Genomic DNA, 24,521 nt, shown 5'->3' with positions numbered 1-24,521 from the left:
TATGATCATTTTTTATTTATGTGTTTACTCTAAATGTATCTGTTGATTTAAAATTTTCTTTGAATTTATTAAATGTGTAGGATCAAGATTTGAATTTAAATGATGTAATGAATAGCTCAAGATATAGATAGTTCCTCCTGTTTCAGTAGTTCAATCTGGGCAAAACATCCAATCTCTTCTCTCAAAGTCATTCTGTCTGAGTAGGAGAACAGTTAAGAATGGAAACAAAATGCCCAGCTGAAGGAATTGGAACGACAACGATTATTTTGTTGTTGAATAACGTTGCTTCTTTCTTCATAAAGCGATGAATTTCCCTCTCGATAGGAACCAAACCAATGTGCAAGTTCTTGGCTAGCTTACCGAGATGTTTTTTCCTTCTTGGCTGATCACAGAAATGTCTATAGCCAATCACACCAATAATCCTTCTAGGGCGTGCAGTGATATCCAGCATCTTTCCGTCCACGTACCGTCTCCATGACTCTCTTTGCCTCAGCATTTGATACAAAGTCACAAGTCAAGAGTATTTTGCATTAGTACGCCTCAAACATCTCATTTCTATATCAGGGATCTTCATCGGTCTGAGATACAGAGGACGTCAATCTTCAGGCGGTACATTGACATGGTCGTCACCAACATCATTCACTTGAACAATATTGCCAAAAGGGACAACCTGAAGAACAATTCAGAGTCCTATAAGATCAGCCTGTCGGTGGCAGATGAATGTGTATTATAAGATTCAAACAGGCAGACGTAAAAATAATCTAATTACTTGATCATTGCCTGAAACTTTATCCTCAGTTGTTCTGGTTTTCTTCATGTCATGTATCTTACCAGACATCTCTTCTTCAAAAGCTTCATCATTAAAGTTCTGATCTGTCACCTCTGATTGAAAACAAAACAATGGAGGTCACAATAGAAACCAACAAAATACTCCAACATCTTTCCAAAATTAAGGCAGAATTCAGAGGATGACAAAATTCCGTCTATTTCACTTTGTTTTTCTCATGCGACATTGGAAAGAGATACCGAAATGGCAGTGATGATACCTGTATTGCCGCCTATGGTGTCTTGCCGCCATAGACGAAAGTTATTGGCAGCATGTTGAATATCAGTAGTTGCCAAAGGAGCGTTTGCACGGGAAGCTGGAGACTTCCTGAGTCCCTGTGTTTGTGAAGTCCCGTAACGGTGGATCCAGGGATTTGCCAATGGAAGTTTAGACTCCTGTTCTTGGTCAACTTTATGTTCGTCTCTTCTGAAATCAATTTTAGACCAACAACCATCACGAAGAACCTTGAACTACACATGTACGTAAAGGATCATGAATCAGACTATGGAAAATTCACGCTTCCAGAGATAGTCTAGAATTTAGTAAGGAAAAGAGTAAATACCATGAAAGAAACAATCAAAAGTTAGCGGAGACAATAGAGATCCTACCTGACCAGAAGAAGCACGAATGCTGGTCAGCTTGTGCTTCGACGATTTTGATCCCGATGAGCAGTTTTTATGAGAGTGCCAACCAAACAAATCTATTGATTTGTACAATTGGTTGACGAATGTAGATTCCATGGATTTGAGAAACAAGCAGTGTTTCTCGTCTGTCCACTCCATGGGCTCGGATTCTGTTGCCTGGGAGAAAAGGAACGAAATTGTCCTAAATAGAACCAGGCAAGCTTTGTACAAGATAGATATTGCAAGAACAAATGTATACTACTAAGCAAGAAATGAAAACACATCAATTCAGAAGGACAAGAGTATTCTTGCAACAGTATATTGGTCCAATGGAGAAAGAAAAATTATCAAAGTACATATATAACACACTTTTTTATGTAACAAAGACCAGAGGAGAACTACACAATTCTGATAGTCTTGTTGAATAAATGAATTACCATAATCAGGAAACGACAACCACATGAAGACAATTAATTAGAATATGAAACTGTATTTTTATATTAGCCGTCACAAATTCATTACTTCATATGTACAAATACCCCACAACATGAGTATAAGTGGGAATTTCTTGGACAATGAGACTAAGAAAACATTCTTGTATTCTTGATATCATTCGTAGTGTATTATGTCCTGATCGAAAGCAAATACTATCTTCCCATGGACCGATTTTCATTACATCATGCTCGATATCGTTTCAAATAAGATAAGATAGACTTCTAAAATCTAAACAAACTACCAAAGAACTAAGAACCCTTAGGACGCATTTGGCTCGTTGGATTTCAAATTCCTATTAACAAACACTCATTTGGATAGTTCTAACTTCAGAGGATTTCAGAACTCTGAATTTGAATTATATTTTGTCGAACACTACAGATTTCAAATCCTTTTACAACGGAGTCATTTGAAATTCTTTCACCAAATTCTTCTCTCAAATTCAAATACATCAATCGAAATGTAACCTTACCATCACAAGCCACACAACATTAAATGGAAACCCAAAAAGAAATATACAAAGATCCCAAATTCAATCATAATCAAAGAAATTCAGACCCACCCACATCAAAAGATTAAGGAAAAAGGTCATCCCTTTTAAGATCAAATACATTAGTATACATACATATAATATACAGATATATATATATATTCTCTTTTTTGGATGGTGATTTCCTCTACAGTGTTGTTCCAAGAACCCTAACTCACACATATCAAGAAATTGAAAAAGATTAACACATATCACAAAACTCCATCTTATCCTACTACAAACTTAATTACAAAAAGAGATGAAAAGAAGAGCAATATACCATGAAAGTAGAAGTCTCTTCTTGCTCAACAGATCTTCTTGCAGCCGCCCCAGATGAATCCGTCGAGTCTTCCATGGTTGGTTTATGGGATTACTCTATGGTTGGACTTGGCGTTTAAGATTACAGAGTTTGGTGTTGTTGAGGTTGGGGTGGAGAAAGTGAAAAAGGGTGCCAGGTGGTCTCTGCTTTCCACGTGTCAGACTGACAATCTGTGTCCCCGTCATCCCCCTTCTCAAAGATCACATTGTTGTGAGTGAAGGACCCTCAGATATTTTGGACTGAATTATCCACATATATTTATATATATATATATATATATATACATATATTACTAAGGACAAATCCAATTTATTATCATGTAATGTGAGAAACGAACGAAAATAAATTCTTGTGAAAAATAAAATAGCATGTAGTTTGAAAAATGAAGTAAATCACCCCTTATCAATGGTTTGAATAGGGATAATTGCTTCAGTTTTTGAAATATATGGAGATAATTTGCTAATTTTTTTTTTCTCATGAGTATTTGCTCAATTTATATATTAATGGGAGTAAATTTTTATTCAACCCTATATTTCGATATTTATATTAATATAAAGAAATCGTTTTATATATATTGTTTGATCTATAGTCAATTTACACAAACTATTCATATTTTTTGCATGATATTAATATAAAGAAATAATTTTATATATACTATTTGATCTATAGTCAATTTACACAAACTATTCATATTTTTTGCATGATTATAAGAACCATTACTAACAGCAAAAAAATAGAGGTAGTTTGTGTAATATAACTGATTTTTCTTAGGTGCATGAGTAATTTTCTAAAAATAGGGCTGGTTCGTGTAAATAATGCTGATGTTTTCTGATAAATGTATGTTTAATTTTTTAAAAGATATGAGTGATTTGTGTAAATAAACAATAGGTTCGGGAATGAAAAAACACTTTTAAGTATAACCTGTGAGAGTGTTTGCGCGCTTTTCAAAAAAGCGCTTTTCAGCTTTTGACTCCAAAAAATACTTTTTCTCGTGTTGGGAAACCAGCTTCTACTTATGAAATAGCAAAAAAAAAGCGTTTTTAGGCCATGCTAGAAGCACCTTGAGGGGTGCTTTTAGCTGCTTTGATTTTTTTTTTTTTTTTTTTGTAAATAAATCCAACTTTGTGTTTTACTACTTTACCATAATTATAATAATCTTAATTCAACTTTACTGTTTTTAATTTATTTCTAAAATTGCATATTTAAAGTTGATATCAGAGTTTTCAAATAATTTAAATTTTAACAATAATTAAATTTACACTTTTACATATTTAATATTTTAAGTTTTTTTATGTTTCATGTGTTGTATCATCTAATTATATTATTTTGTTAACATATTATTATTTGATCAATTAATAAATTAATTATTTTTTGCAATCATGCAAATTTAATTATTGTATATGAATCAATGATTATATTACTTAGTGGAAGCATTACTAATTAAATATATTCTTTAATATTTTTGAAAACATAAATATGAAACACTTAGAATCGCAATAAAATTTATGATTTTTTATAGAAAAATAATTAATAGTGTCAAACAACAAATGAAATAATAAGTAAAAAGAGATAGTATTTTTTTAATACTTACGGACAAAACAATCTTTTATCAATTAAATTTATTTTAAAAGTGATTTTTCTTCAAACACTATCCAATTTAGTTTTTATCTGCTTTTTATCTTTTTTGACAAACACTACCTACTTTTGATTCTACTACAACTTCTAATGTTTTCTACAAAAACCACTATTTAAAAGTAGAAATTTTTGCAAACACTCCCTATGTTTGTGACATCATTATACTGATTTTCTTGTTATCTCGTACGACGAACAATAATATATATATATATATTTATATAATAAAATAAAAACATAAAGACTATATATAAGCGCCATATATACTCTTATTGAACAACTTCTTAAATTTTGTTGCGCCATTGTTTTTAGAAAATATTCTTTATTATTATTTAAATTTAGATGAGGATAAGATTATTTGTCTTTAACCAAAGGATTCACATATAATAACTTATTTCAAAGTTTATTTGATATAAATAATAATTTATATTTTTATATTTATTTATTATTTTTATTTTTAAAATTTGAATTATTTATACATTTTATAATAAACTTGAATTAGTTATATTTTTTTATTTTTTCAATATATAATCCTGCATGCTTACTTTGATTATTTATGCATGCTTACTTTGTATTTTATTTTGCCTCTTGAACAATTATCCACTCTTTTATATTTAAATTTAAATAAGTCTTTCTATTGTTTATTTTCTTATCCAAAGTTCACTTATTAATTTTTCTATGTAAATAGTTAGTAAATAATTTAAATTCATTTTTATATTCAACAACTTTTGTATCTTTATACTTAATAAAAACTTTATAAATTATTTTTATTTTTTTTAAAATAAAATTTCTCATGCTTAGCAAGGGATATTAACTAATTTATTATATATTTTAAAGTGTAAAAAATTATTTATTATATTTATACAAGGACAACGTATCGCGATAGCTATTTATTAAAAAAAGGTATTTAAAATAATTATATCGTGGTTGATAAAATACATTACAAGAAAATAGAAAGTTAGCGACCCAAAAAAATTAGTGATAAGTTTAATATTATCACTAATTATATATTCAGTGAAAAAATTAATGTTTTGTCACACTAATGAATTTTAAAATTTTAATACTAATAATTTATTTGTAAACATTGTAATTAGCAAGAATTAGTGACACGATATTATGTATTAATTTGTCAGTACTAGAAACAATTTGGAGAAAATTGCAACTTGGGTCCCAAAATGTAGGGTGTTTTTGTAATATTAGTCCCATATTTTTTGAAATAGTCGATACTTGTCCCATGCTTTTAAAAAATATTGTAAAGTTAGTCCCATCATTGTAATATTAATTCCCAAACATTGTGAAGTTAGCCGCAAACTTTGCAATTTTTTTATGATGGGATTGACTTAGCAACATTTTTATAAAGTGTGGAACAAATATTAGCTATTTCAGGGATTGATATTGCAATCATCCTATATTTTGGGATTAAAATTATAATTTTCTCAAACAATTAGTAACACATATATAATGACAACCTAGTGATAATAACCACTTATTGTCATTACGTTGTCACTATAGATGTGTCATTAATTATCTACAGTGACAATTTTACATATAATTCTTAATTTTTTTGTTATTAATAATTATACAATGACAAATTTAAATTATTATAACTCAATATATATTCTTTTTGATAATTTTAAACTTGCTATTCGATATATATCTTGTCACTAATATATATATATATATATATGTATTAGTGATATGGGTTGTTCAAAATATTTTTAAATACACATATATCGAGTATATAACAATCGCTAACATACGTAATAGGAAAAAATGTAATTTACGTTTCTAGGATATGAGAAATGTACATAAAAATCCCTGTGGAAAATAAAATAATAAATTATTCCCTGTATTTTAAAAAATAAAGTAAATTATTCCTTATCTAAACCATTGATCGGAGGGTAATTTGCTTTATTTTTTGAAATATGAAAAGATAATTTGCTAATTTTTTTTGATAAAAAAATATTTGCTCATTTCAAATATCACACGTTAAGTTGCATTTAACTTCATAAGTAATATACTAGTTGGTACGTGGAGTGTCATAAAATATCAAGGGATACAACAAATACCTTCAAGCATTGTCAGGCAATATCACATGTTATTGTTGGATGAATTGGTCTTTATGGTTTTGATTTGTCTGAAAAGGACAGGAGATCGGACCTTCCTGGTCTCGGTAATTATAATTGCAAAAACTGTTTTCCTTTGTTTTTGTTTTTTTTTAATATAATTAGTCGTTGTGGTGCGTATATAATAAATAATTTTTTTTATATATTTTAATATATATTAAAAATAATAATAAAAAAGAAAAGAAAATATATAAATCAAAATATTATTTTAAAAATAAAAAATTAAGAAGAAATAAATAAAAAAGACTAACTTATTAATTAATAAAAATTTTGAAAACTTTAATAGGTTAGTTGTTTTTTGGTTGAAGGGCATTTTCAACTTTACAAAAAGTGGTGCAACGATGTCATTAAATGTCTTTTGTGAGTGTGGAAGACCTTTTTCTTTTTATATAGTATATTTACACTTCCCTCTCCTAAAATTTATTGTAATTATATACGAATTCTATGTGATTTGAATAATATATATAGTGCATTTGAAGTGTGCATTTATTTAATAAATAGGTTTATTCGTTAGTCAAAATTCATTGAATTTGTTAATATTAACCAAAAAAAAAAAAAAACTGAATGAAAATTGATACTTATCTTTAATTGACTTATTATTGACTTAATGCAGGTCAAATAAATTTTTTTTACTATACTATCCTTATAAAGGTGAAGATATACGTCATCACATTCACACACATTAACCTATGAAGATGCATGTATACGGACAATTTAGTCATAAAAAAAATTTATTTGACCTACAATAAATTAGTAATGAGTCAATCAACGATAAATATGAATTTTTATCTATTTCTTTTTAATATCAGCAAATTCGGTAAATTTTGACTAACTATTTGCTAGACAAAAGCAAACCTTAGAACTACTAGATATAATTTTTCAAACTATAGGGGTCTATCTATAATTACACCAAACCACGGGAGAGGAGAATAAATTAGTAATGAGCCAATCAACGATAAATATGAATTTTTATCTATTTCTTTTTAATATCAGCAAATTTGGTAAATTTTGACTAACTATTTGCTAGACAAAAGCATACCTTAGAACTATTAGATATAATTTTTCAAACTATAGGGGTCTATTTGTAATTACACCAAACCACCGGAGAGGAGAGTGTGATTATCCCTCTTTTTTTTTTTATATATGTTATTATTAATATTTCAATAAATCGAGCAATATATTAATTTAATTATTACATCAATATAATTAAAAATCATGAAATAAACATAAATTCACATATGGTAAAATAAATATCCACGTATCTAATAGAAGTTAAATTCATGTCATTGAATTTGTTCATATAAACTCAATTTCAGCCATTAAATTAAAACATGATTGATAATTTCAAACGTCATTAGACATAGGGAATATTGCACAAGTACATTGCATATTGACATTGTAGTTTTAGGTTGTATATGATGATTCTATATATTATAAAAAGAAAAATATGGAATACAATGAGATTTGAATATATTAATCAAAATCATAATGTTTTATTTAAATTAAGGAAAAAAAAAGTTTACAAGAATATAATATTTAGTATTTTGCATAAAACAGAACTAAAAGTTTGATACGAAGGTGTCACGAACTAACTTTTGCTAAATATTTATTTTGCTAATATTTCAAACTGATGGAGGACGAATTTGACAATGATTATTATTTTCACAAAAAGATGGAGATCAAGATCACACATTTTTAAATTAATATGTAATTATTAGATTACTTCTAATTTAGCGAATGTCGATGATTGGTGAATGAATTTACAACCCCCCGTTCAATTATTTTGGTCTTGTTTGGTTCTTGTGATTAGATATGATATAATTATTTATCGTGTATAATAATATGTTTGGTTGGCATCATTAGAGCCTGATATTAGTATTGGGCTCGGTCTTATTTATAAGAATTTATGGAATAATGGATCCCATCTCTTAAGTGGGGTACACAATCCCACCAATTATTATAAATTTGTCTTAGAAATATCTTTCCTTATTTGCTCTCTCTCTCCCTACTCTCTTCTCTCTTTCCGTCTTCACTACTCTCTCCTTTATATTGAAAATGAGCAAATGCTCGTTTATATCATTGTAAAAGAGGGATTATGAGCAATTGAGAAGAAGGATTTTCTGATTTGTGATGTGTGAAGGTGTTCAGGTCAGAACCTCTCTTTTTATTCCCGTCAACTTGGTGTCGTCTGTGAAAAATCTAGTGTAAGCATTGAACATGCAAACCACTCCACCAATGACTTCCGAAATGTGCACATAGGTTCTCAAGGGAAGCGAGATTGGGAGAGGTTTGGCACTTCGTCTCCACCACCACCAGTTCAAATGACACAGGAAACGCTTCACTAACTAACCAAGGACGCTTCTGCCTAAGTTGCAACTAGAGCGGTAGCCCAGTACATCGCGGAACATGGGCTACCCCGTAGCCATTCTCGCGAAGGTCGATGCCCCTAGCTCTCGGGGATTGTTTTTCAGAGGCCTACGATGTTCAAGAAGAGAGGAACTCTGAGGAGGAAGTGAACAACAGGATTTCTCAGACCTGCATGCGATCATTTCCTTCCACCATTCCCTAGGGAAGGTATCCATGAAGATAGCTACTTTCCCCGCTCGGAGTATTGCCGCAAAGAGGAGAACCTTAAAGAGAAGAGCTTCAAAGACGGAAGGTCAAGCACCTCCCGCTCTTGGAGGGTTGCCATCTCGCAGGAGAGAATCTCGAAAGAAGATGGGAGGCCAAGCACCGTCTCCACCTAGATTCGTCCGCTCTGCAAGATTGGGAGACTCCCAAACTTACTTGTTGGGGTTGCACCACAGAGGTACAGTCCTTTTGCACCCCACATTTTGGCCAAAGCTATACAACCCGGAATTAGAATCCCAAACCTCACGAGTACAATGGAATAGGAGACCCTTAAGACTACCTAGATCAGTTCCTGGCTAGAGTAGACTTACTAGTCATAAGTGACGTCGCTTACTGCAAGTTATCGTATAACTCTCTCGAATAAATCTATGAATTGATTTAACCAGTTCTTGGATTTGTCGAGATTTTTAAGCAGCTCTAGCAATGGTTCCTATGCCACTTCATGATCAAGACGTGGTATCCCGAAATTGCCTCATACTTGTTCACCATAGTCCAGTTGGAAATGAAGGTCTTCTGGAGTATATCAAAAGGTTTCCTGAGGCTGTGCGAGAAGTCCCATGCATGTGCACCCAAAATTTTTAGCAATTATCATGCAATAGAACCTAAGGAAGATCAGGTTCAAGGAATCGATATCGGGGAAACCCCCAACTACCCAAGAAGAGTTATTTGCAAGGACTGAAAAGTACATAAGAATAGAGGAAAGTGTAGGCACAAGGTAGATAACTCCAATGAAAAGAAGGTCGAATAAGGAAGAGAGAGTTATGCCCCCAACGACAGAGGAAGTAGATGCTAGAGAAAATATATGCCATCAAAGAACTCAGCCCGTTAAGCATTTCGTGAGCTGAAATTCTCACTATTGCAAAGAAACAAGGTCTAAGCTTGTGGGCTGCCACCAATGCCAGACAACCCTCTAAAAGAATAGAGTCTAATCGCTATTTTCAATTCCATGAAGACAGGGGGATAACACATAAGATTGTTCTCAGTTGAAGGAAGAAATAGAAATGTTGATCCAAAATGGACATTTCAAGAAATTTCTGAATCACATGAATGAGTGATTTTGAAGAACCACGATCCGACAACGATAGTTCATCATAACAGGAATTATTGGCACCATATACTGAATTCGGCGACAAGAATTCTTGATTAAAGGAGGTTGCATATTGATGGTGCAAATAAGTAGGGAAGAAGGGTAAAAGACTAGGAGGTATAACACTTACAGGCTTTGAGATGTATTAAGTTCTTTATTATTGCTTTCCAAGAAATAAAATATGTTTCTTATCTCAACATCAAATCAATAGTCTTTATTACTACCTCGTCCTTTTAGATGGACCAAAATGGCTTTCTCGAGGTGTTATAATGTAACACCTTACTTGAGGTGTCATATGCAACACCCCAAAGTCAAAATAAAAAATAACTTTCTCGAGGTATCATACTGAAAAACTTCAAACCCAAGAAAAACAACTTCTCTGAGGTCAAAAAAAAAAATAACTTTCTTGAGGTGTCATAATACAACACCTCAAAACCAAGAAAAACAAAAGGAAGATGACTTCCTCGAGGTGTCTTATACAACACCCTAAAGTATAGAAAGTGCAAGAAATATGATTTCCTTGAGGTGATATAATATATACCCAAAGTTTAAGGAAATAAAAAACAAAAAGACGAGAACAAAAACAAAATGCCTTCCAACTCAATTACTTAAGGTTATTATTTTGATCGAGTGTAGATTTGAAGCAATCTTTTTGAAAAAGAATCAATCTCAATTAAAATTTCTAAAGAGTCAAAGTGACCCTCAAACAATTTCTTAGGGAGTTCCATCTTGAGTTACTAGAAATTACAAACCCCCCCAAAAACTAAAATCAAATAAATGGAAGACAAGCAGACAAAAATTCTAGAATGCAGAATCGAATTTCTGGCTTAGGCATGCGCCTTGACTGTGCAATTCTGGTTGAGGCAAACCTCGACCTAAAAATACCAAATTTGGCAAGCTTTATCAATTATGTGAATGGAATTAACAACGAAAAGTCAATCCTAATTCTTTTCGTATCTTTATTCCTTTCCCAAATTCATAATATTCGTACTTAATTCTATATATACATACCAATCATGCATATTGCTATAGACAAACAACTACTATAAAAATAAGAGTTTTCCTCGTATTCTAACTATAGTTTCTGTGCTTTTGCAAAAGCATTCCGTAGATACTACAACTGCCCAATTCAACAGGCAGGAAAATTGTTCTTAATTTAATTACAACTTGATATGATCATTCTGTACAAGTAACTATTGTACATACAATTATATATCTATTGAAAAAAATTCTTATCCAAATCAGATTAAATAGCACAAAACTAATCACATTGAGAATATTAATACATTTGTTATATGATCGGTGAGTGTCCTTATATTGTACAACAATCACATTACAAGTATAATATACTCGTGAGGATTATAGTTTTCATATCTACCTACGATTGGCTGCCTTCCGAATGCCAACGAAACCTTATGTAGCATTCAGCGAGCACGGACGAAGCCCGCATACAAATCCTCTTCACTATCAGTGCTCTTTGCAGTAGATCATGAATGCTAATCCTCTTCGTTCTCACCAAACGAATGACCGAGATGAAGAATGCAACTCCTATGATTCCACCTAAAACCTGGAACAGACCGGAGAAGGGCTCAGGGCCTAGTTTCATGTCATCTGCTTCATCACTGTTGGTTGATGATGTGCAATTTGAAGGATAAAGCATGTTTTTCTCTAACGTATTTACGTGTCCGCTCTGTGTTAATTTGAGTATTGCTTCTGAAATATCAACTGCCAACGGTGAGCCCTTCGGGAAAACCTGAGAACGAAGCACTGGAAATGGTGAAATATAAAAAATATAAAATATTTAAGTAATTTGATCTAATCTTAAGAGCTGTTGATGTAATTAACCTAAAAAAGGCAACATGGCCCTAGAAGCTCATGTCTTCGACGTTAGGGGGTCGTATTTTTGCCTTCTTTTTTTTTTTCTTTTCTTTTCAGGGTTGTTTTTGTCTATTGGTATTTTCACATGGGCGTTGTTGTATTTAACATTACGACTATAAAAAGCACAAAAATTGCCTGGAAACAAGAATTAAATCTTACAAAGCCAAAACCACCTAGTTTGATACTAGGCCCTGAGATGGTGTAGCCTTTGCAATACGTCGCAAGAAACACTTTCGCGTGTGGGGCGACGAAGAAAGCAGCTTTGATCTCCCCAGTTTCAAAAGCTCTCGGGTAGTCGTTGATGGAGTAGATTCTTTGGACATTTTCTTGCTTGAAATGTAAAACATCTATTAGATACCGTACGATGAAGGAGTTCCCGTTGCATCCAACGACAGCATTTGTGTTCCGAAGATGATCTATGTCCAGGATTGATGGTTGGAGCCTTGGCACTGTCATCATTGAACTCAAGACTGCGGTAAAACTTGCTCCCACAACAAAAACTATAGATATCCACGCTGCCAACACAAGCTTAGATGTACCATTCCTGATATTTTCTCCTGCATACAAAGGGCAGCGTCGTAGGCCTAGATCAAGACACCGAGCTTACGGCTGAAAATTTGATCGAACTACCAAATGTTCAATGCAAAAGCTTCGTTTGGACTTAATTTCTTAAACTCAATAAATCAAGTTTAAACACACTTTCTTTCAATAAGTTGAATCTCAGCTCAAATTCGATTTTGATTAGTCAAAGAATCATAAAAATAAATTTGAAAATATCAACCTACACGAACTCGATCAAAGCTCGTTTAAGATTCAATAATTAATGGAAAAACTCTCTTGCACACTATTTCAAGATGGTTAAAAATTCTCATATTTGAATAATAATGTGTCCGACTCAACTCAGGTCACTTCCACCGTAATAGTTACAAGACCGTTTGTTTAATTTGAAATCATGTATATAATATTTTGTTTAATCTTAAATAGTAGTAAGATTGAAGCTGAGACATACTCTGTGAGAAGGAGATAATTGTGATTGAAAGCCATAGGACGGAGCCAATGAGTTGAAGGAATGAGTTGTTGGCGAACTGCTCATTGCCTGTTGCATATTCACTTAGCCAGATGATAGCTCCTGTTGACATGCTCAACCCTGCAAGTTGGATCCACATCTTCTTGGTGAAGGCACTTAACGCTATGAACCTCGATTCTTTTAGCCGTGGTTTTGCTGTCACTAACATCACCAGCCCTGATTCGATGTAGGGTTGTGAAAACTCAGCGTACACGTATCGATCCGCCATTATTTCTGTATCACCTACTGCTGCATCCAGACTCTGTCGACATGTTCAAAACAAAAGTAAGGGCTGTATTACCATTTTTTCACAAGTCAACTGGCCTATGTTCTAGAGGTCTTGAAAGTGAAAAAGTCTAAAGACGTCTGCAACATAGCTGTTTTCTTGTTGTACTAAGTCTTAGAAGACTGTAGGGGTGTTTCCATGAGCTTATTTTAAGCGTTTATCATCTTTCTATAATTGAAAAATAAGCTAAAAAAAGGTTTTTGGTCTACAAATTTATGCTTTTAAACTGCTTAAATTAAGTTGATTTAAAATAAAAGTTATATGTTTCCTACTAACTTGTAGTTTATTTGTAAAATTGTCCGTATTAAGATGTTTTCTCAAATACTCTAACTTCAGTTCTCCCCACGTTTCAAATATTCCCTAGCTTACTACATCTGAACGTAGAAATCTTTTTACAATTCATACCATGCACAAAAGTAGAAGCTATTACAAACAACCTCTTACGCCATACCTTGTTGTGAACTTCAGCCACCATTTCGTCATACGAACCATAATACGGGACAAACACGTAATCGAGATTGTAAGGCAGTTGTTTAATGGCAGCTTCGAAAACCTCGATTGAAAATCCACTGATTTGAGTCTGGTTATGGCCTTGATCATATGCAACTTTCACAAACTGATTAAATGCACCTTTGGCAGGAACCCCTACCTTCAGAGGCTTCTCATTGCTTCCCATAGTCCATCCCTTTGGGATGGTTCGCTCACCGCCTGGCCAGTAGATAGAACTTATAAGTTCCCCCAAGAAACCAAACTCCGGTGACCACATGGTTACTTCTCTGTAGCTCTTACCAATCACGTTAACAATCCGAAAAATGGGCTTATGTGAAAGTAAACCATTTTTTAATCTTATTTCACCACTGAGGCCTTGAAAGTTGCTCGATGAAACATGATGCATTAGTTCTGTGGAATTAATCTTTATGCCTTCTGAGTTCTGGAAAGCCTTGACAAGGGCTGAAACTGCATCATAAGCACGTAAAGAATACACACTCGGGGACGAATTCTCTTCTTCTGTTGGATGCTTTTCCCTGTATTTTCTTCTGAATTTGGATTTGAACTCTTTGTAGTAATCGGTGGTGTCTGCATAGTCCGTCTTCAAACCAAGAACTCCTTGCATATTAAGTATGACCGACAAATCAACAGAATCAAGAAGATTAGCAATCTCATCTGATACAATCCACACGTAGCCTTTTGTCATCATTCCTAACCCCTTAGCCTTCTCAAACAAGATCACTGCAAAGTCCATAGACGACGGAGCAACCACGAAAATTCTACCACTCCTACTTCTGAGCTTCTTCAGCTCTTCTTCAACAACTGCTTTGGGATCTAGCAGAGAAGAGATACGAGGGAAAGACAAGTGATGCTCAATGGACGAATCAACGGCCCGTAGTGAGCCCAAGAGGAGAGTGAAGAGACTTGAATCTTCAGAGAAGCTGCTTTCTTGCTCATGTATCAACACCACATTTCTCCACCTGAAACGGCCGACGATTGCAGCTATGCATTGCATTTGGTAGGTGATTGGGCTAGTTATTTGGATAACAGATGGCGGTTTTTGTACCATTTCTTGAGGAGGAAAGGCTACCGGAGAAAGGGAAATGATGGGAGTGCTTCTGGCCATGGATGTCTTGAGTTCTGAGAGTATGGTGGCTTCTTGCTGTGTTACTGTTCCAAGAATGGTATCGACTTGATTGTGGCTGATAAGATCAATTGCTGAAAATACAGGGAAAATGTATAAGGGAATTTTTGAGATATAATTACTATATTATTTGATTTATATAAGGAGTGTTTGTAAAAATTTCTGCTTTTATAAAAGTGATTTTCGTTGAAAAAATTGAGAGTTTTAGCGGAATCAAAAGTGGGTATTGTTCATTGAAAAACTAAAAAGCAGATATAAGTTAAATTGGATAATATTTGGAGAAAAATCACTTCTAAAATAAATTTAATTAATTAAAAATTATTTTATCCCTATGTGTTAAAAAGATACTATTTTTGGCATATTATTTTACTTATTTTTTATCAATAATAATTATTTTTTCACAAAAAATAATAAATTCTATTTCGATTAGCATATTTTATTTTATTTCTTACAAATACTACAAAAAATGTGTTTAATCAAATAATAATATGTGAACGAAATAATAGATATTATAGCAAATAAAATATTGCTAAATTATTCAAATTATGAAGATTCCAATTTCAACTTTAAATGTGACGCCCCAAAGATTATAATAGTAATTATAGGATTAATTGATAAATCCTTATGAAACTTAGTGATTAGTAAATAAAGTATAGGTCATAATTGGAATATAATAAAACTTGAATGAATTAAATTGAAGTTTGTTATAATATTGGGGGTGCTACATTAAATATATAATTTTAAAAGTAAAATAAAAATAATAAAGTTGAATTAAAATTATTATGATAAGTAAAGCAACTAAAATAAAATTGAGGTGCTTCTAACTTTTGGCCTAAAAGCACTTTTCTTAGCCGTTTTAGAAACAGAAGTTGGCATCCCAAACACTTCAAAAGTACTTTTCGGGAATCAGAAGTTGGAAAGCACTTTTCTAAAGCGCTCGCAAACACTTTCATAATTTACAATAAATTTCGACATCCTGTTTGATGATAATTAATATTTTTATAATTATTATACTTTTTACGTTTGTTTGTATGACTCTCATTTGATACCTACAATTAGTTTTTGACATAATTTTTTATAATTCTAAATAAATAATAACAATATTTAATTTGTTACAGAAAAGTATCATTTGTCAAGTTATGAGCTGCGTAGACTACATATATATGTGTTCGACAATATTAGCATTTACAAAGTCAACTTGTTGAAAATGTCAAAATTTAGGTTTGAGTTAGTGTAATAATTAACCACAAAAATAAAAAGATTTACTTTGCTAATTGAACTTTACAAATCCGTATAATTATTTATTTAGTTCAATAATTAGTAGCAACATAACATGATTGATTATGTCAAAATAGTTAATAATATTATGGAGCATGCATGATCTAACTTAAATGAATTATCCTCGTAGGAATTTGTTAGTTAGAATCAGGCGTTTCTAATTCTTAATGTTGTTGATGGATTAAATCTTGTGGACGTTCCCAGGATTGTTCATTGATTAGGGATTTAGCCAACAATCTTACCTTAACTAACGAAAAGGTAAAGAAAGATGAGGTCGTTTGGTCGTACCAATGACTATAACTGGTTTATTTATTTAAACGAGTGTCATATTTGCATCGATGATCAACCAATGGAATCAAGCATGAACCCGATCTTAACCGAAAAAGTCTTCTCTTAATTTATCTCTTTTAATTTCATTATCTCTCTAGTTTAATTTAATTTTTGTTCTTCTTACAGTCAAACCCTCCCCCTACTATTTTTATTTTTGAAGGAATCGACTTGAAGCTAATCCCTAAGGAATCAACCCTACTCCCACTTCTACAAAGGTGTCCGTAAGAATTATTTTTTTTTTTGTCTCGACACTCATCATTTTCTTGGTTCATCTTGTTGTCTGAAATTAGGCAGCAAAAACATGGGACATCCAATTTTAAAAATATACAGAGGATAAATTGTTGCATTTTAAAAAACACAAAAAGATATATTGCTAAAAAAATCATAGGAAGTAATTTGCTCATTTGTAATATCAGGAATTTATTTGTATTTTTTTTATTATTTATTATATGCACACAAAAATAACATGCTATAACCGACAGCAAGTTGGAAATCACTTCTTAGTTGCATTCCGTGCAATTGAGGAGGAAAGAGAGTCGCATTCCAACCTTTTGAAAAGTCGAAAAATAGGAATTACGTACCCGCAGAAGCAGCAGGAGCTGAGCTCCCATGCGAAGGTCTTGGGTGCAAAACCAGGTTCAGACAAGGACGAAAATCAGCAACAGCCAATTCCATGGCTATCTTCTGCTCTTTGCCCACTCGACAACTCTCATCAATCACAACCCCGATGCTCATCGTGGGCCGATGATGATGCTGCTGCTTCTGCCGACATTCTTTCCTTATCGACGCTGTCGTTTCTGATTCCACCAGCACGAAGCAAAGGAAGAACAAGAACAAGTGGAGCTGGATATTCATGAGGACTGATCAGTCATGTCCTCCTCCTGCCTCCAGGGACATTAATGAAAGAAATTTAGGACCCACCACCCCATCAGTTTCATCACTTATTACTACGTAATTACATGGATATATTCCAATGTTGGAACGACTTATTCAAACTCAATATTTTTGTCTTTATTTTTAAACTATATACTGACTTGGATCCATCGCGCATTCCTTGATATTGCTTGGAGTGACTCTTGAGCTAGCTTAAAAGAATTGGACTGAAAATCAACGAATTACGTCGTTTTCGTATCCACGCAGCCACTCATATATATATGTTTTCCTGGAAAGTTTTGAGTGAAGATGCAAGACTAAAAATATGTATATAGTCAGGTTGACGTCTTACAATAAAAAGGCAGCACGATTCAACATTTATGAACATGGCTAGTTTGGTGTATAATATCTATTTTTTATTTAAAACTATCACTTTCGGTATTTTAATATATCGAATGACACAACAAATTGTATCGATTAGTAGGAGAAGGGGTTTAATGCAATTTGTCCCTGTAATATTGTAAATTGACAAATTATTCCTATAAAAAAAATAACAATAGACTTTCTTGTGTTTTTTAAAATGAAGCAATTTATCTCCCAAAATAGGAAGGTCAGATTGCTTCATCTTAAAAAATACGGAAGGTAAGTTACTGTATTTTTAAAAAATTCAGGGGAGTAAAATTGCTGTTTTTTTTTTCACAGAAGGTAATTTACTCATTTGCAGTATCACAGAAAAGGGTTGCCCGTATTTTTTCCAATAAGAGAAATATTATTTTCCGTCCGGTAACTGTGGTCTCTTCACTTTTGATTCCATTGATTACGGAATTCTCATTTTTTATCCCGTAACTTTTAAAAAGTAGTATCTTTTATCTCGTGACAGTTAAGTGCATGGGACCAAAACTGCTATTATTGAAAGTTATAAGTGAGAATCCCGTAAACAGTGGAACTAAAAAAAGTAAAAATTCTAACGGCCATATGTTGAGCACGTGATATTTTTTGTTAAATTATCAAACCAAAATATATCACGAGATAAAAAATACTACTTTTTAGAAATTACAAGACCAAAAATGATAATTTTATAATCAATGAGATCAAAAATAAAAAAAACTCTAAATTACAAGACGAGAAATACTAATTGCCCTTATTAAGAGTATTACAGATGTTCAACTAATTTGCATATATTTGCTAATAAACCAGACAGTTGAAAGTCAATGAATCCTTATTTTTGACTAATTAATGTCAAATGCAGACAGAGTTGGTTAGGTGATTGAACCATATAAATTTTGTCCTAATTAAAACATATATTTGTTTTTATATTTATTTTTAATTCTAGATGTGAGAGAAGTTAGAAGCCAGGAAGGTTGGAACCAATCCACTTGCACTAGTTAGGGTTGGAATTTAATTGTGTAGTTGAATTTCTAGAAATTAAGACCTGTTTACTTGTCCAAGGAAGAAGACAAGGAGATTGGTACTTGCAAAATAGCTAGGAAGAGATGATCATGGTTAATTCTCACGAGACCGTACATACTCGAGTTCAAGACGGTCCGATGTGGCCCCCTATATCAAGATCGTTTTTGTGTATTTTTTTACTGAATTTTTATTATATTTATTTAATTAAATAAAAAAATATGAATAACTAATCGACACCAATAAAATAAATTAACTTTAAATCTGTATAACTTACAGTAAAATTCCATTAATTAAATGAATTATTTTTTTATGGAGAAATTATTATATACATATACGGACATTTTAGTCTGTACACATTCGACAACCAAGATAATTATTACTTAGACATCTCCCCTTAATATTTACTATAGATATTTAGTATAAATATACTATATATATTTGCAACTAATTTTTGGAGAAATTCTTCATAATTTTAAAGGTAAATTACGTTGACTATCCCTAAGGATAGATAAAAATGCGAAATTATACTTTCTTCCCAAGGAAGTTATGAAATTACAGTTACACATTCTCTGAAATTCTCTATTTACAACTGATCTCGTTCCGTTAAAATTTGAATAGAAAATACTAAAATCACTACAAAAAAAAAAACAAAAAGTTCGTGACAAAAACAATCAGTGAAAAATTCTGATATCGTCACTAATTATATATATTTAGTAACAAGAATGTTTATTTTGTCACAATAATAATTTTCATGGTTTTAATAATTACTATTATTTTGTTAAAATTATTATTAGTAAGACTTAGTGACAAAATAACGTACTCAAAGTTGTCGCTAAATACAATTAGTGACTCATGTATAGTGATAATCTAGTGACAACAAATAATAGTTGTCATATAGTTATATCACTACTTGTTTTCAGTGATAATTTTAGGTACAATTTTTGTCACTAATAATTATACAGTGACAAGATCAAAATTATTGTCACTTAATATATATTTTTAATGACAACTTCAAAATAGTCACATGATAGTTTGTCATTAGTACTATATTTTCTTGTAGTGAATAACAAAAATAATTACATAAAATTTTAATTTTGCCCCTTATTTAATATTTTCATATAAATATTTCTACTTATAAAGGGAAAATGTATGTACATATATGGAGTGAGCTTAACATCATGATATTTTTTCCTTTATTTAATTAAAAATTATGTAATTTTTCGCTAAGGTTAGAATTTTTTGTCCAAATTTTTATGAAAAGAGGTCAGGTTAAATAGTGAATTTTCGGATGGAATGTAAATTTAATTTTAAAATTTCTTTGAAAAAAAGTGTAATTGTGTATTTTCAGAAAGGATCTAAGTGTAATTAACCCAAATTATAAATATATTCCCCCATTCAGTAAATGAGATTTTACACAAACATTTTCTGAAATATATACATTAACACCCCCTTAGAGGGTGTACCTATCGGTTCAAATTTTTTTTAGAATGTTTGTGTAATTAAATTTAAGTTCAAGGAAATAAGTGTAATTTATCCAAATTTTAAAAATAAATTAAGAGCTGCTATTTCTTTTTTCTTTTTTTTTTTGAAAAAAAAATGTAAATTTTTTTAGATTTTACAAAGTTCATTTTTGAAGAGTCCATTTCACATAAAAATCTATGAAAGTAGGTCATTTTTGTTCCAAGCCCAATTGAGCCTCCGGTCGTTGCCCAAACACCAGCCCGCCAAACGAAGGATCGTAGCACACTAGCCCTGCATTTCTGTCTATCTCCTCTGCTCTTCAACTGCCAAACGCAGTGCTGCAGAGTGGATGTAAACTGTCTTCGCGTTCCATAACGATCACGAAAATGATTATGTTTCTTGAATTTGGGGTATAATTATACCATATAAAGTATACTGCTTTTACTGTATCGCATTGTTAGATTGTAATGGCTTCAATTGCTTCTCCAAGTTGGGCAACCACTCGTTCGTTCCAGAGAAAACCCATCTCAAGAAACCTAATCTTGTTCCCCTTTTCAATATCTTTTCCATTATACAAAACCCGATTCTGCGCAATAAAGGCCGGGTTGGATGGCCGGGGGGTGGTTCGGAGCAGCCGGGAGACGACTGTGTATGGCGAGAATTTGTTAAGGAAGCCGGTGGTGTCGTCGCCTGCCGCTCTCGACGGCGAAGAGTCGGTGAAGGAGTATTTGGGTGGCGAGGGGAGCGAGCCGAAGGGTGGAGATGGTGGGACGTGGGTGGATTGGGAGGACCAGATTCTAGGAGACACTGTGCCCCTTGTTGGCTTTGTTCGAATGATTCTTCACTCTGGAGAGTAAGCTCCCCCTTTGTTTCATTTTTCGAATTCTTGTGTTTAATTGGGTATGTTTGTATAATGTATTCACTCGCCACTCTGACATGTTTTACTAGATTTTGAAGGGATATAGAAACATATAACATGGAAGTTTGAGTCATTGGTCGAGTTCCGCTTCAGATGCAGCGATCGTTTACTACTAGATAATCAAGAACAATGTTACTGTCTTTTAAATGCAATAAGCAAACAACGAATTAAAAGCAGCGAGGAATATACTGGTTCAGTTACTAAAGTGTTGCCAGAAAAGCTGTTTTGCTGCTGAACATGTTGGATGCATGATTTGCTAAATGTTAATATCTGTATGAGATCTCCAAGTGGGTTAGAATTAGGACTACGGATCCCCTTATTTATGGAACAAAGGGGAAAATTTGTGTTTCTTAACCTGGATGTGTGTGTGTGAACCAAGATTGAGATATTTTGGTGATCGCATAGGCTTTATTTGTCTTTCAAGGACTTCTGGTAGAATTCAGGTTTTAGTTTAGAGGATCACAAAGTTTGAATCGTGATATTGACAAAAGTTTGGATCTGGTTTTAATTTTGTTAGCATTATATGAGGGCGGTCTGACTTCTTCAAGAATGCAAAAGCCCTGTTAGCATTATATGAGGCGGTCTGACTTCTTGAAGAATGCAAAAGCCCGAATACCGGTTTTGTATGTATGACAAGTAATGTGAGGTGGTTTAAAGGTAAACACATGTTGGTTGACTTACACATTTTATTCATTTTTTTCCCGCAGGTATGAAAGTGGTGATAGGTTGAGTCCTGAACATGAGAGAACAATTCTGGAAAGATTGCTGCCATATCATCCCGATTGTGAAAAGAAGATTGGTAGTGGAGTTGATTACATCACAGTACCTCCCTCATTCTCTCTCTCTCTCTCTCTCTCTCTCTCTCTCTCTCTCTCTCTCTGTGGTCGTGATAGTTCTGTAGCCTTTTATTCTCTTTTATATTTCAAAGGGTCCTTTATCAGTCTTCTCACAGTTTTAACTTTTTCCAAGGGAAGCCTTAGGGGGAGAGAAGTTAAAATCTCTCTAAACCAACTTTGAAGTTTTCCTGGTTTAGAACCATTAAACCTTGAAGATAGCTTCATTGTGCATGAGTAGAGAAAGAATTCCAGTGCTGAAACTTCTGTGAAATAGTGTGTACTGAACCCTAGTAGATCACCTTCAGCATATAACAATACAGATCCTGTATAACAAATAGAAGACCATTAGTAAATTTCACATGAAGGAATCCACTTGTTATAAATGTTGTAGTATTTCCTGTATGGCAATCTTGTTTTGTCCGGTGATGTGTTGCAAGGCGTGAATATCTCAGATAAGCCCTTGTTTGGAACATTAATAGTTCCTGATGGCAAATTATACGTTAGCTTCATCTCTTACGAAGTTGCATGGTGTAAATTACTCGGGCCAAATGTGTGGATGATAGCACAAACACAAGGAAAATGTTAACCAACATATTGGCTGGAAACGTCATTATTTGCGGGGAATTGTATGAGAAGAACTATTTTAGACTTACATTCAATTATTCACTATTTATGAACAGGAACCTTTGTGTCTGAAAGTATGCATTTGGAGCTCAATTGTATATCTAGAAATGTGTATTTTGATTGCCACGGCAGCTACTTTCCTGCCTGCCCAGATCACTGAGGCATACCTTTCCGCAGGGGCAATGAATTATTACAGTTGGCAAGGACATGATAGGAGCATACATAGCAACTTGAAAGCTAAACTGCAAATACAATAAAACCAAATAAAATTATTTAAAAGAAAACAATTTATGTCGAATCGTGTATATTAGATCTGCAGCTTTGCATATGTTAGTTGATTCATCATGGAAGCCAGCTCACAAAGAATAAACATGTCTAAGCAGACATATGTATTCAAGTGAAGCTGCCCTTTACCCGTATATGCATTGATGTATCTTTTAATTATCAGTCCAATAGCTAATTGCTGAATGTTTCTTGTTTCTGCTTCGCAGATTGGGTACCATCCTAATTTTAATAACTCAAGATGTCTATTCATAGTTCGCGAGGATGGAGAGTTGGTAGATTTCTCATACTGGAAATGCATGGAGGGTTTAATAAGAAAAACCTATCCTCTATATGCGGACAGCTTTATTCACAAGCATTTTAGGAGACAAAGACGTAGTGACTGAAGGTAAATTTTGTGAATCAGAGCTTGGTTATGCATTGGTGCCAAGAATTTTCTTTTCCTATTTTCCTTGGTGTCTCACCTCATTTGTTCCAAAGCTCCTTATATTAGGTAGAGCCCATGATCAGAACTCATGTAGCTTATGCAGGGGAGAAATAAAACATTATTATCCTCAGAAAAGCTCAGCCGGATTACAAATGTTTAAACCTCAGCATTCAATTGTTTGATAAAACTATGCAATATCCTTTCTGCTGCAGTCTAAGAATGCTCTCTTCTGTTTTATTGTACTATCTGCTTTTCTTGAGAAAATACTGCCATTAGAAAAGAAAAGATAAAAATAAAAATGAGAAGGGAAAAAGAGAATACTAAACTTTATTTGACTTGCTATAAGTCATTAGTAAGTCAATAGAAAGTAAATATAGATGTTTTTCTATTTTTTTAAATTAATATCAGCAAATTAGGTGAATTTTCACTAATTGAGGGATCCTTTCACTAAACTTTAGCCATAATAGTAACTTTTATCTTTTTGTTAGAATTTACTAAGCACCTTTTAAAATTTCTCAACTTTTGGCACTTTTCTATTTCGGGAGCTACTATTCCATAATTAGTAACGAACTTATTGATAAAATTATTAATTATTTATAATTTATATATAATAAAACAGAAAGATAGAAGTTATCCAAGTAAGCACCATGTATGCACATACTTGGATAGCCTCTTTAAATTTTATTTTGCCATGTAAAAAATAATATTTTTTCTTTAATTTAAATTTAAAAAACTGTATGATTATATTTTTTTCCATGCCAAGATAATAACAAGATTTTAAATATTTTTTACACACATATCAAATGTGTCGTCTACTGTTAGTACACTTATAAAAGAATGGTTAAAATGCATTTTACCCCCTTGTGTTTTGTTAAAATAGCTAAAAACTCCTTTTATGTCCTTAAAATTTCTAATAAAACCTCTTGTATTTTGTATAACTCAGCAAAAAATAT

General features: G+C 32.6%; 3 protein-coding genes across 3 annotated transcripts; 1 reads left to right on the top strand and 2 right to left on the bottom strand.

Annotated features, from left to right (window-relative positions):
* On the bottom strand, positions 81-3,018 carry LOC105166244. The gene is made up of 5 exons (XM_011085536.2): positions 2,751-3,018; positions 1,435-1,626; positions 1,047-1,296; positions 770-882; positions 81-670 (listed from the first exon to the last, which is right to left on the bottom strand). Exons 1-5 carry the CDS (start codon positions 2,823-2,825, stop codon positions 596-598), a joined length of 705 nt encoding a protein of 234 aa, XP_011083838.1. The 5' UTR covers positions 2,826-3,018; the 3' UTR covers positions 81-595.
* On the bottom strand, positions 11,522-17,625 carry LOC105166318 (glutamate receptor 2.7-like). The gene is made up of 5 exons (XM_011085625.2): positions 17,318-17,625; positions 13,947-15,202; positions 13,153-13,471; positions 12,303-12,700; positions 11,522-12,018 (listed from the first exon to the last, which is right to left on the bottom strand). The coding sequence occupies exons 1-5, from the start codon at positions 17,589-17,591 to the stop codon at positions 11,644-11,646; spliced, it is 2,622 nt and encodes an 873-aa protein (XP_011083927.1). The 5' UTR covers positions 17,592-17,625; the 3' UTR covers positions 11,522-11,643.
* Positions 20,711-23,779, top strand: LOC105166243 (protein DCL, chloroplastic). Its single transcript, XM_011085534.2, has 3 exons — positions 20,711-21,333; positions 22,107-22,221; positions 23,351-23,779. Exons 1-3 carry the CDS (start codon positions 20,948-20,950, stop codon positions 23,525-23,527), a joined length of 678 nt encoding a protein of 225 aa, XP_011083836.1. The 5' UTR covers positions 20,711-20,947; the 3' UTR covers positions 23,528-23,779.

Source organism: Sesamum indicum, linkage group LG7 (genome assembly GCF_000512975.1).
Source record: "Sesamum indicum cultivar Zhongzhi No. 13 linkage group LG7, S_indicum_v1.0, whole genome shotgun sequence".
In the NCBI taxonomy this organism is placed as follows: Eukaryota; Viridiplantae; Streptophyta; class Magnoliopsida; order Lamiales; family Pedaliaceae; genus Sesamum; species Sesamum indicum.
This window is presented reverse-complemented; position numbering and strand designations above follow the sequence as displayed.

Bases quoted from the DNA above. Each gene is read 5' to 3' on its own strand.
- LOC105166244 (XM_011085536.2), bottom strand. From the start codon at position 2,825: ATGGAAGACTCGACGGATTCATCTGGGGCGGCTGCAAGAAGATCTGTT. The intron at 1,297-1,434 runs GTAGGATCTCTA...GTACATGTGTAG, and splicing joins TTCGTGCTTCTTCTGGTCAG to TTCAAGGTTCTTCGTGATGG. The intron at 671-769 runs GTAATTAGATTA...ATTGTTCTTCAG, and splicing joins AAGTTTCAGGCAATGATCAA to GTTGTCCCTTTTGGCAATAT.
- LOC105166318 (XM_011085625.2), bottom strand. From the start codon at position 17,591: ATGAATATCCAGCTCCACTTGTTCTTGTTCTTCCTTTGCTTCGTGCTG. The intron at 15,203-17,317 runs GTACGTAATTCC...CTGTATTTTCAG, and splicing joins AGCTCCTGCTGCTTCTGCGG to CAATTGATCTTATCAGCCAC. The intron at 12,701-13,152 runs GTATGTCTCAGC...CTTTGTATGCAG, and splicing joins AATTATCTCCTTCTCACAGA to GAGAAAATATCAGGAATGGT.
- LOC105166243 (XM_011085534.2), top strand. From the start codon at position 20,948: ATGGCTTCAATTGCTTCTCCAAGTTGGGCAACCACTCGTTCGTTCCAG. The intron at 21,334-22,106 runs GTAAGCTCCCCC...TTTTTCCCGCAG, and splicing joins ATGATTCTTCACTCTGGAGA to GTATGAAAGTGGTGATAGGT. The intron at 22,222-23,350 runs GTACCTCCCTCA...TCTGCTTCGCAG, and splicing joins GTGGAGTTGATTACATCACA to ATTGGGTACCATCCTAATTT.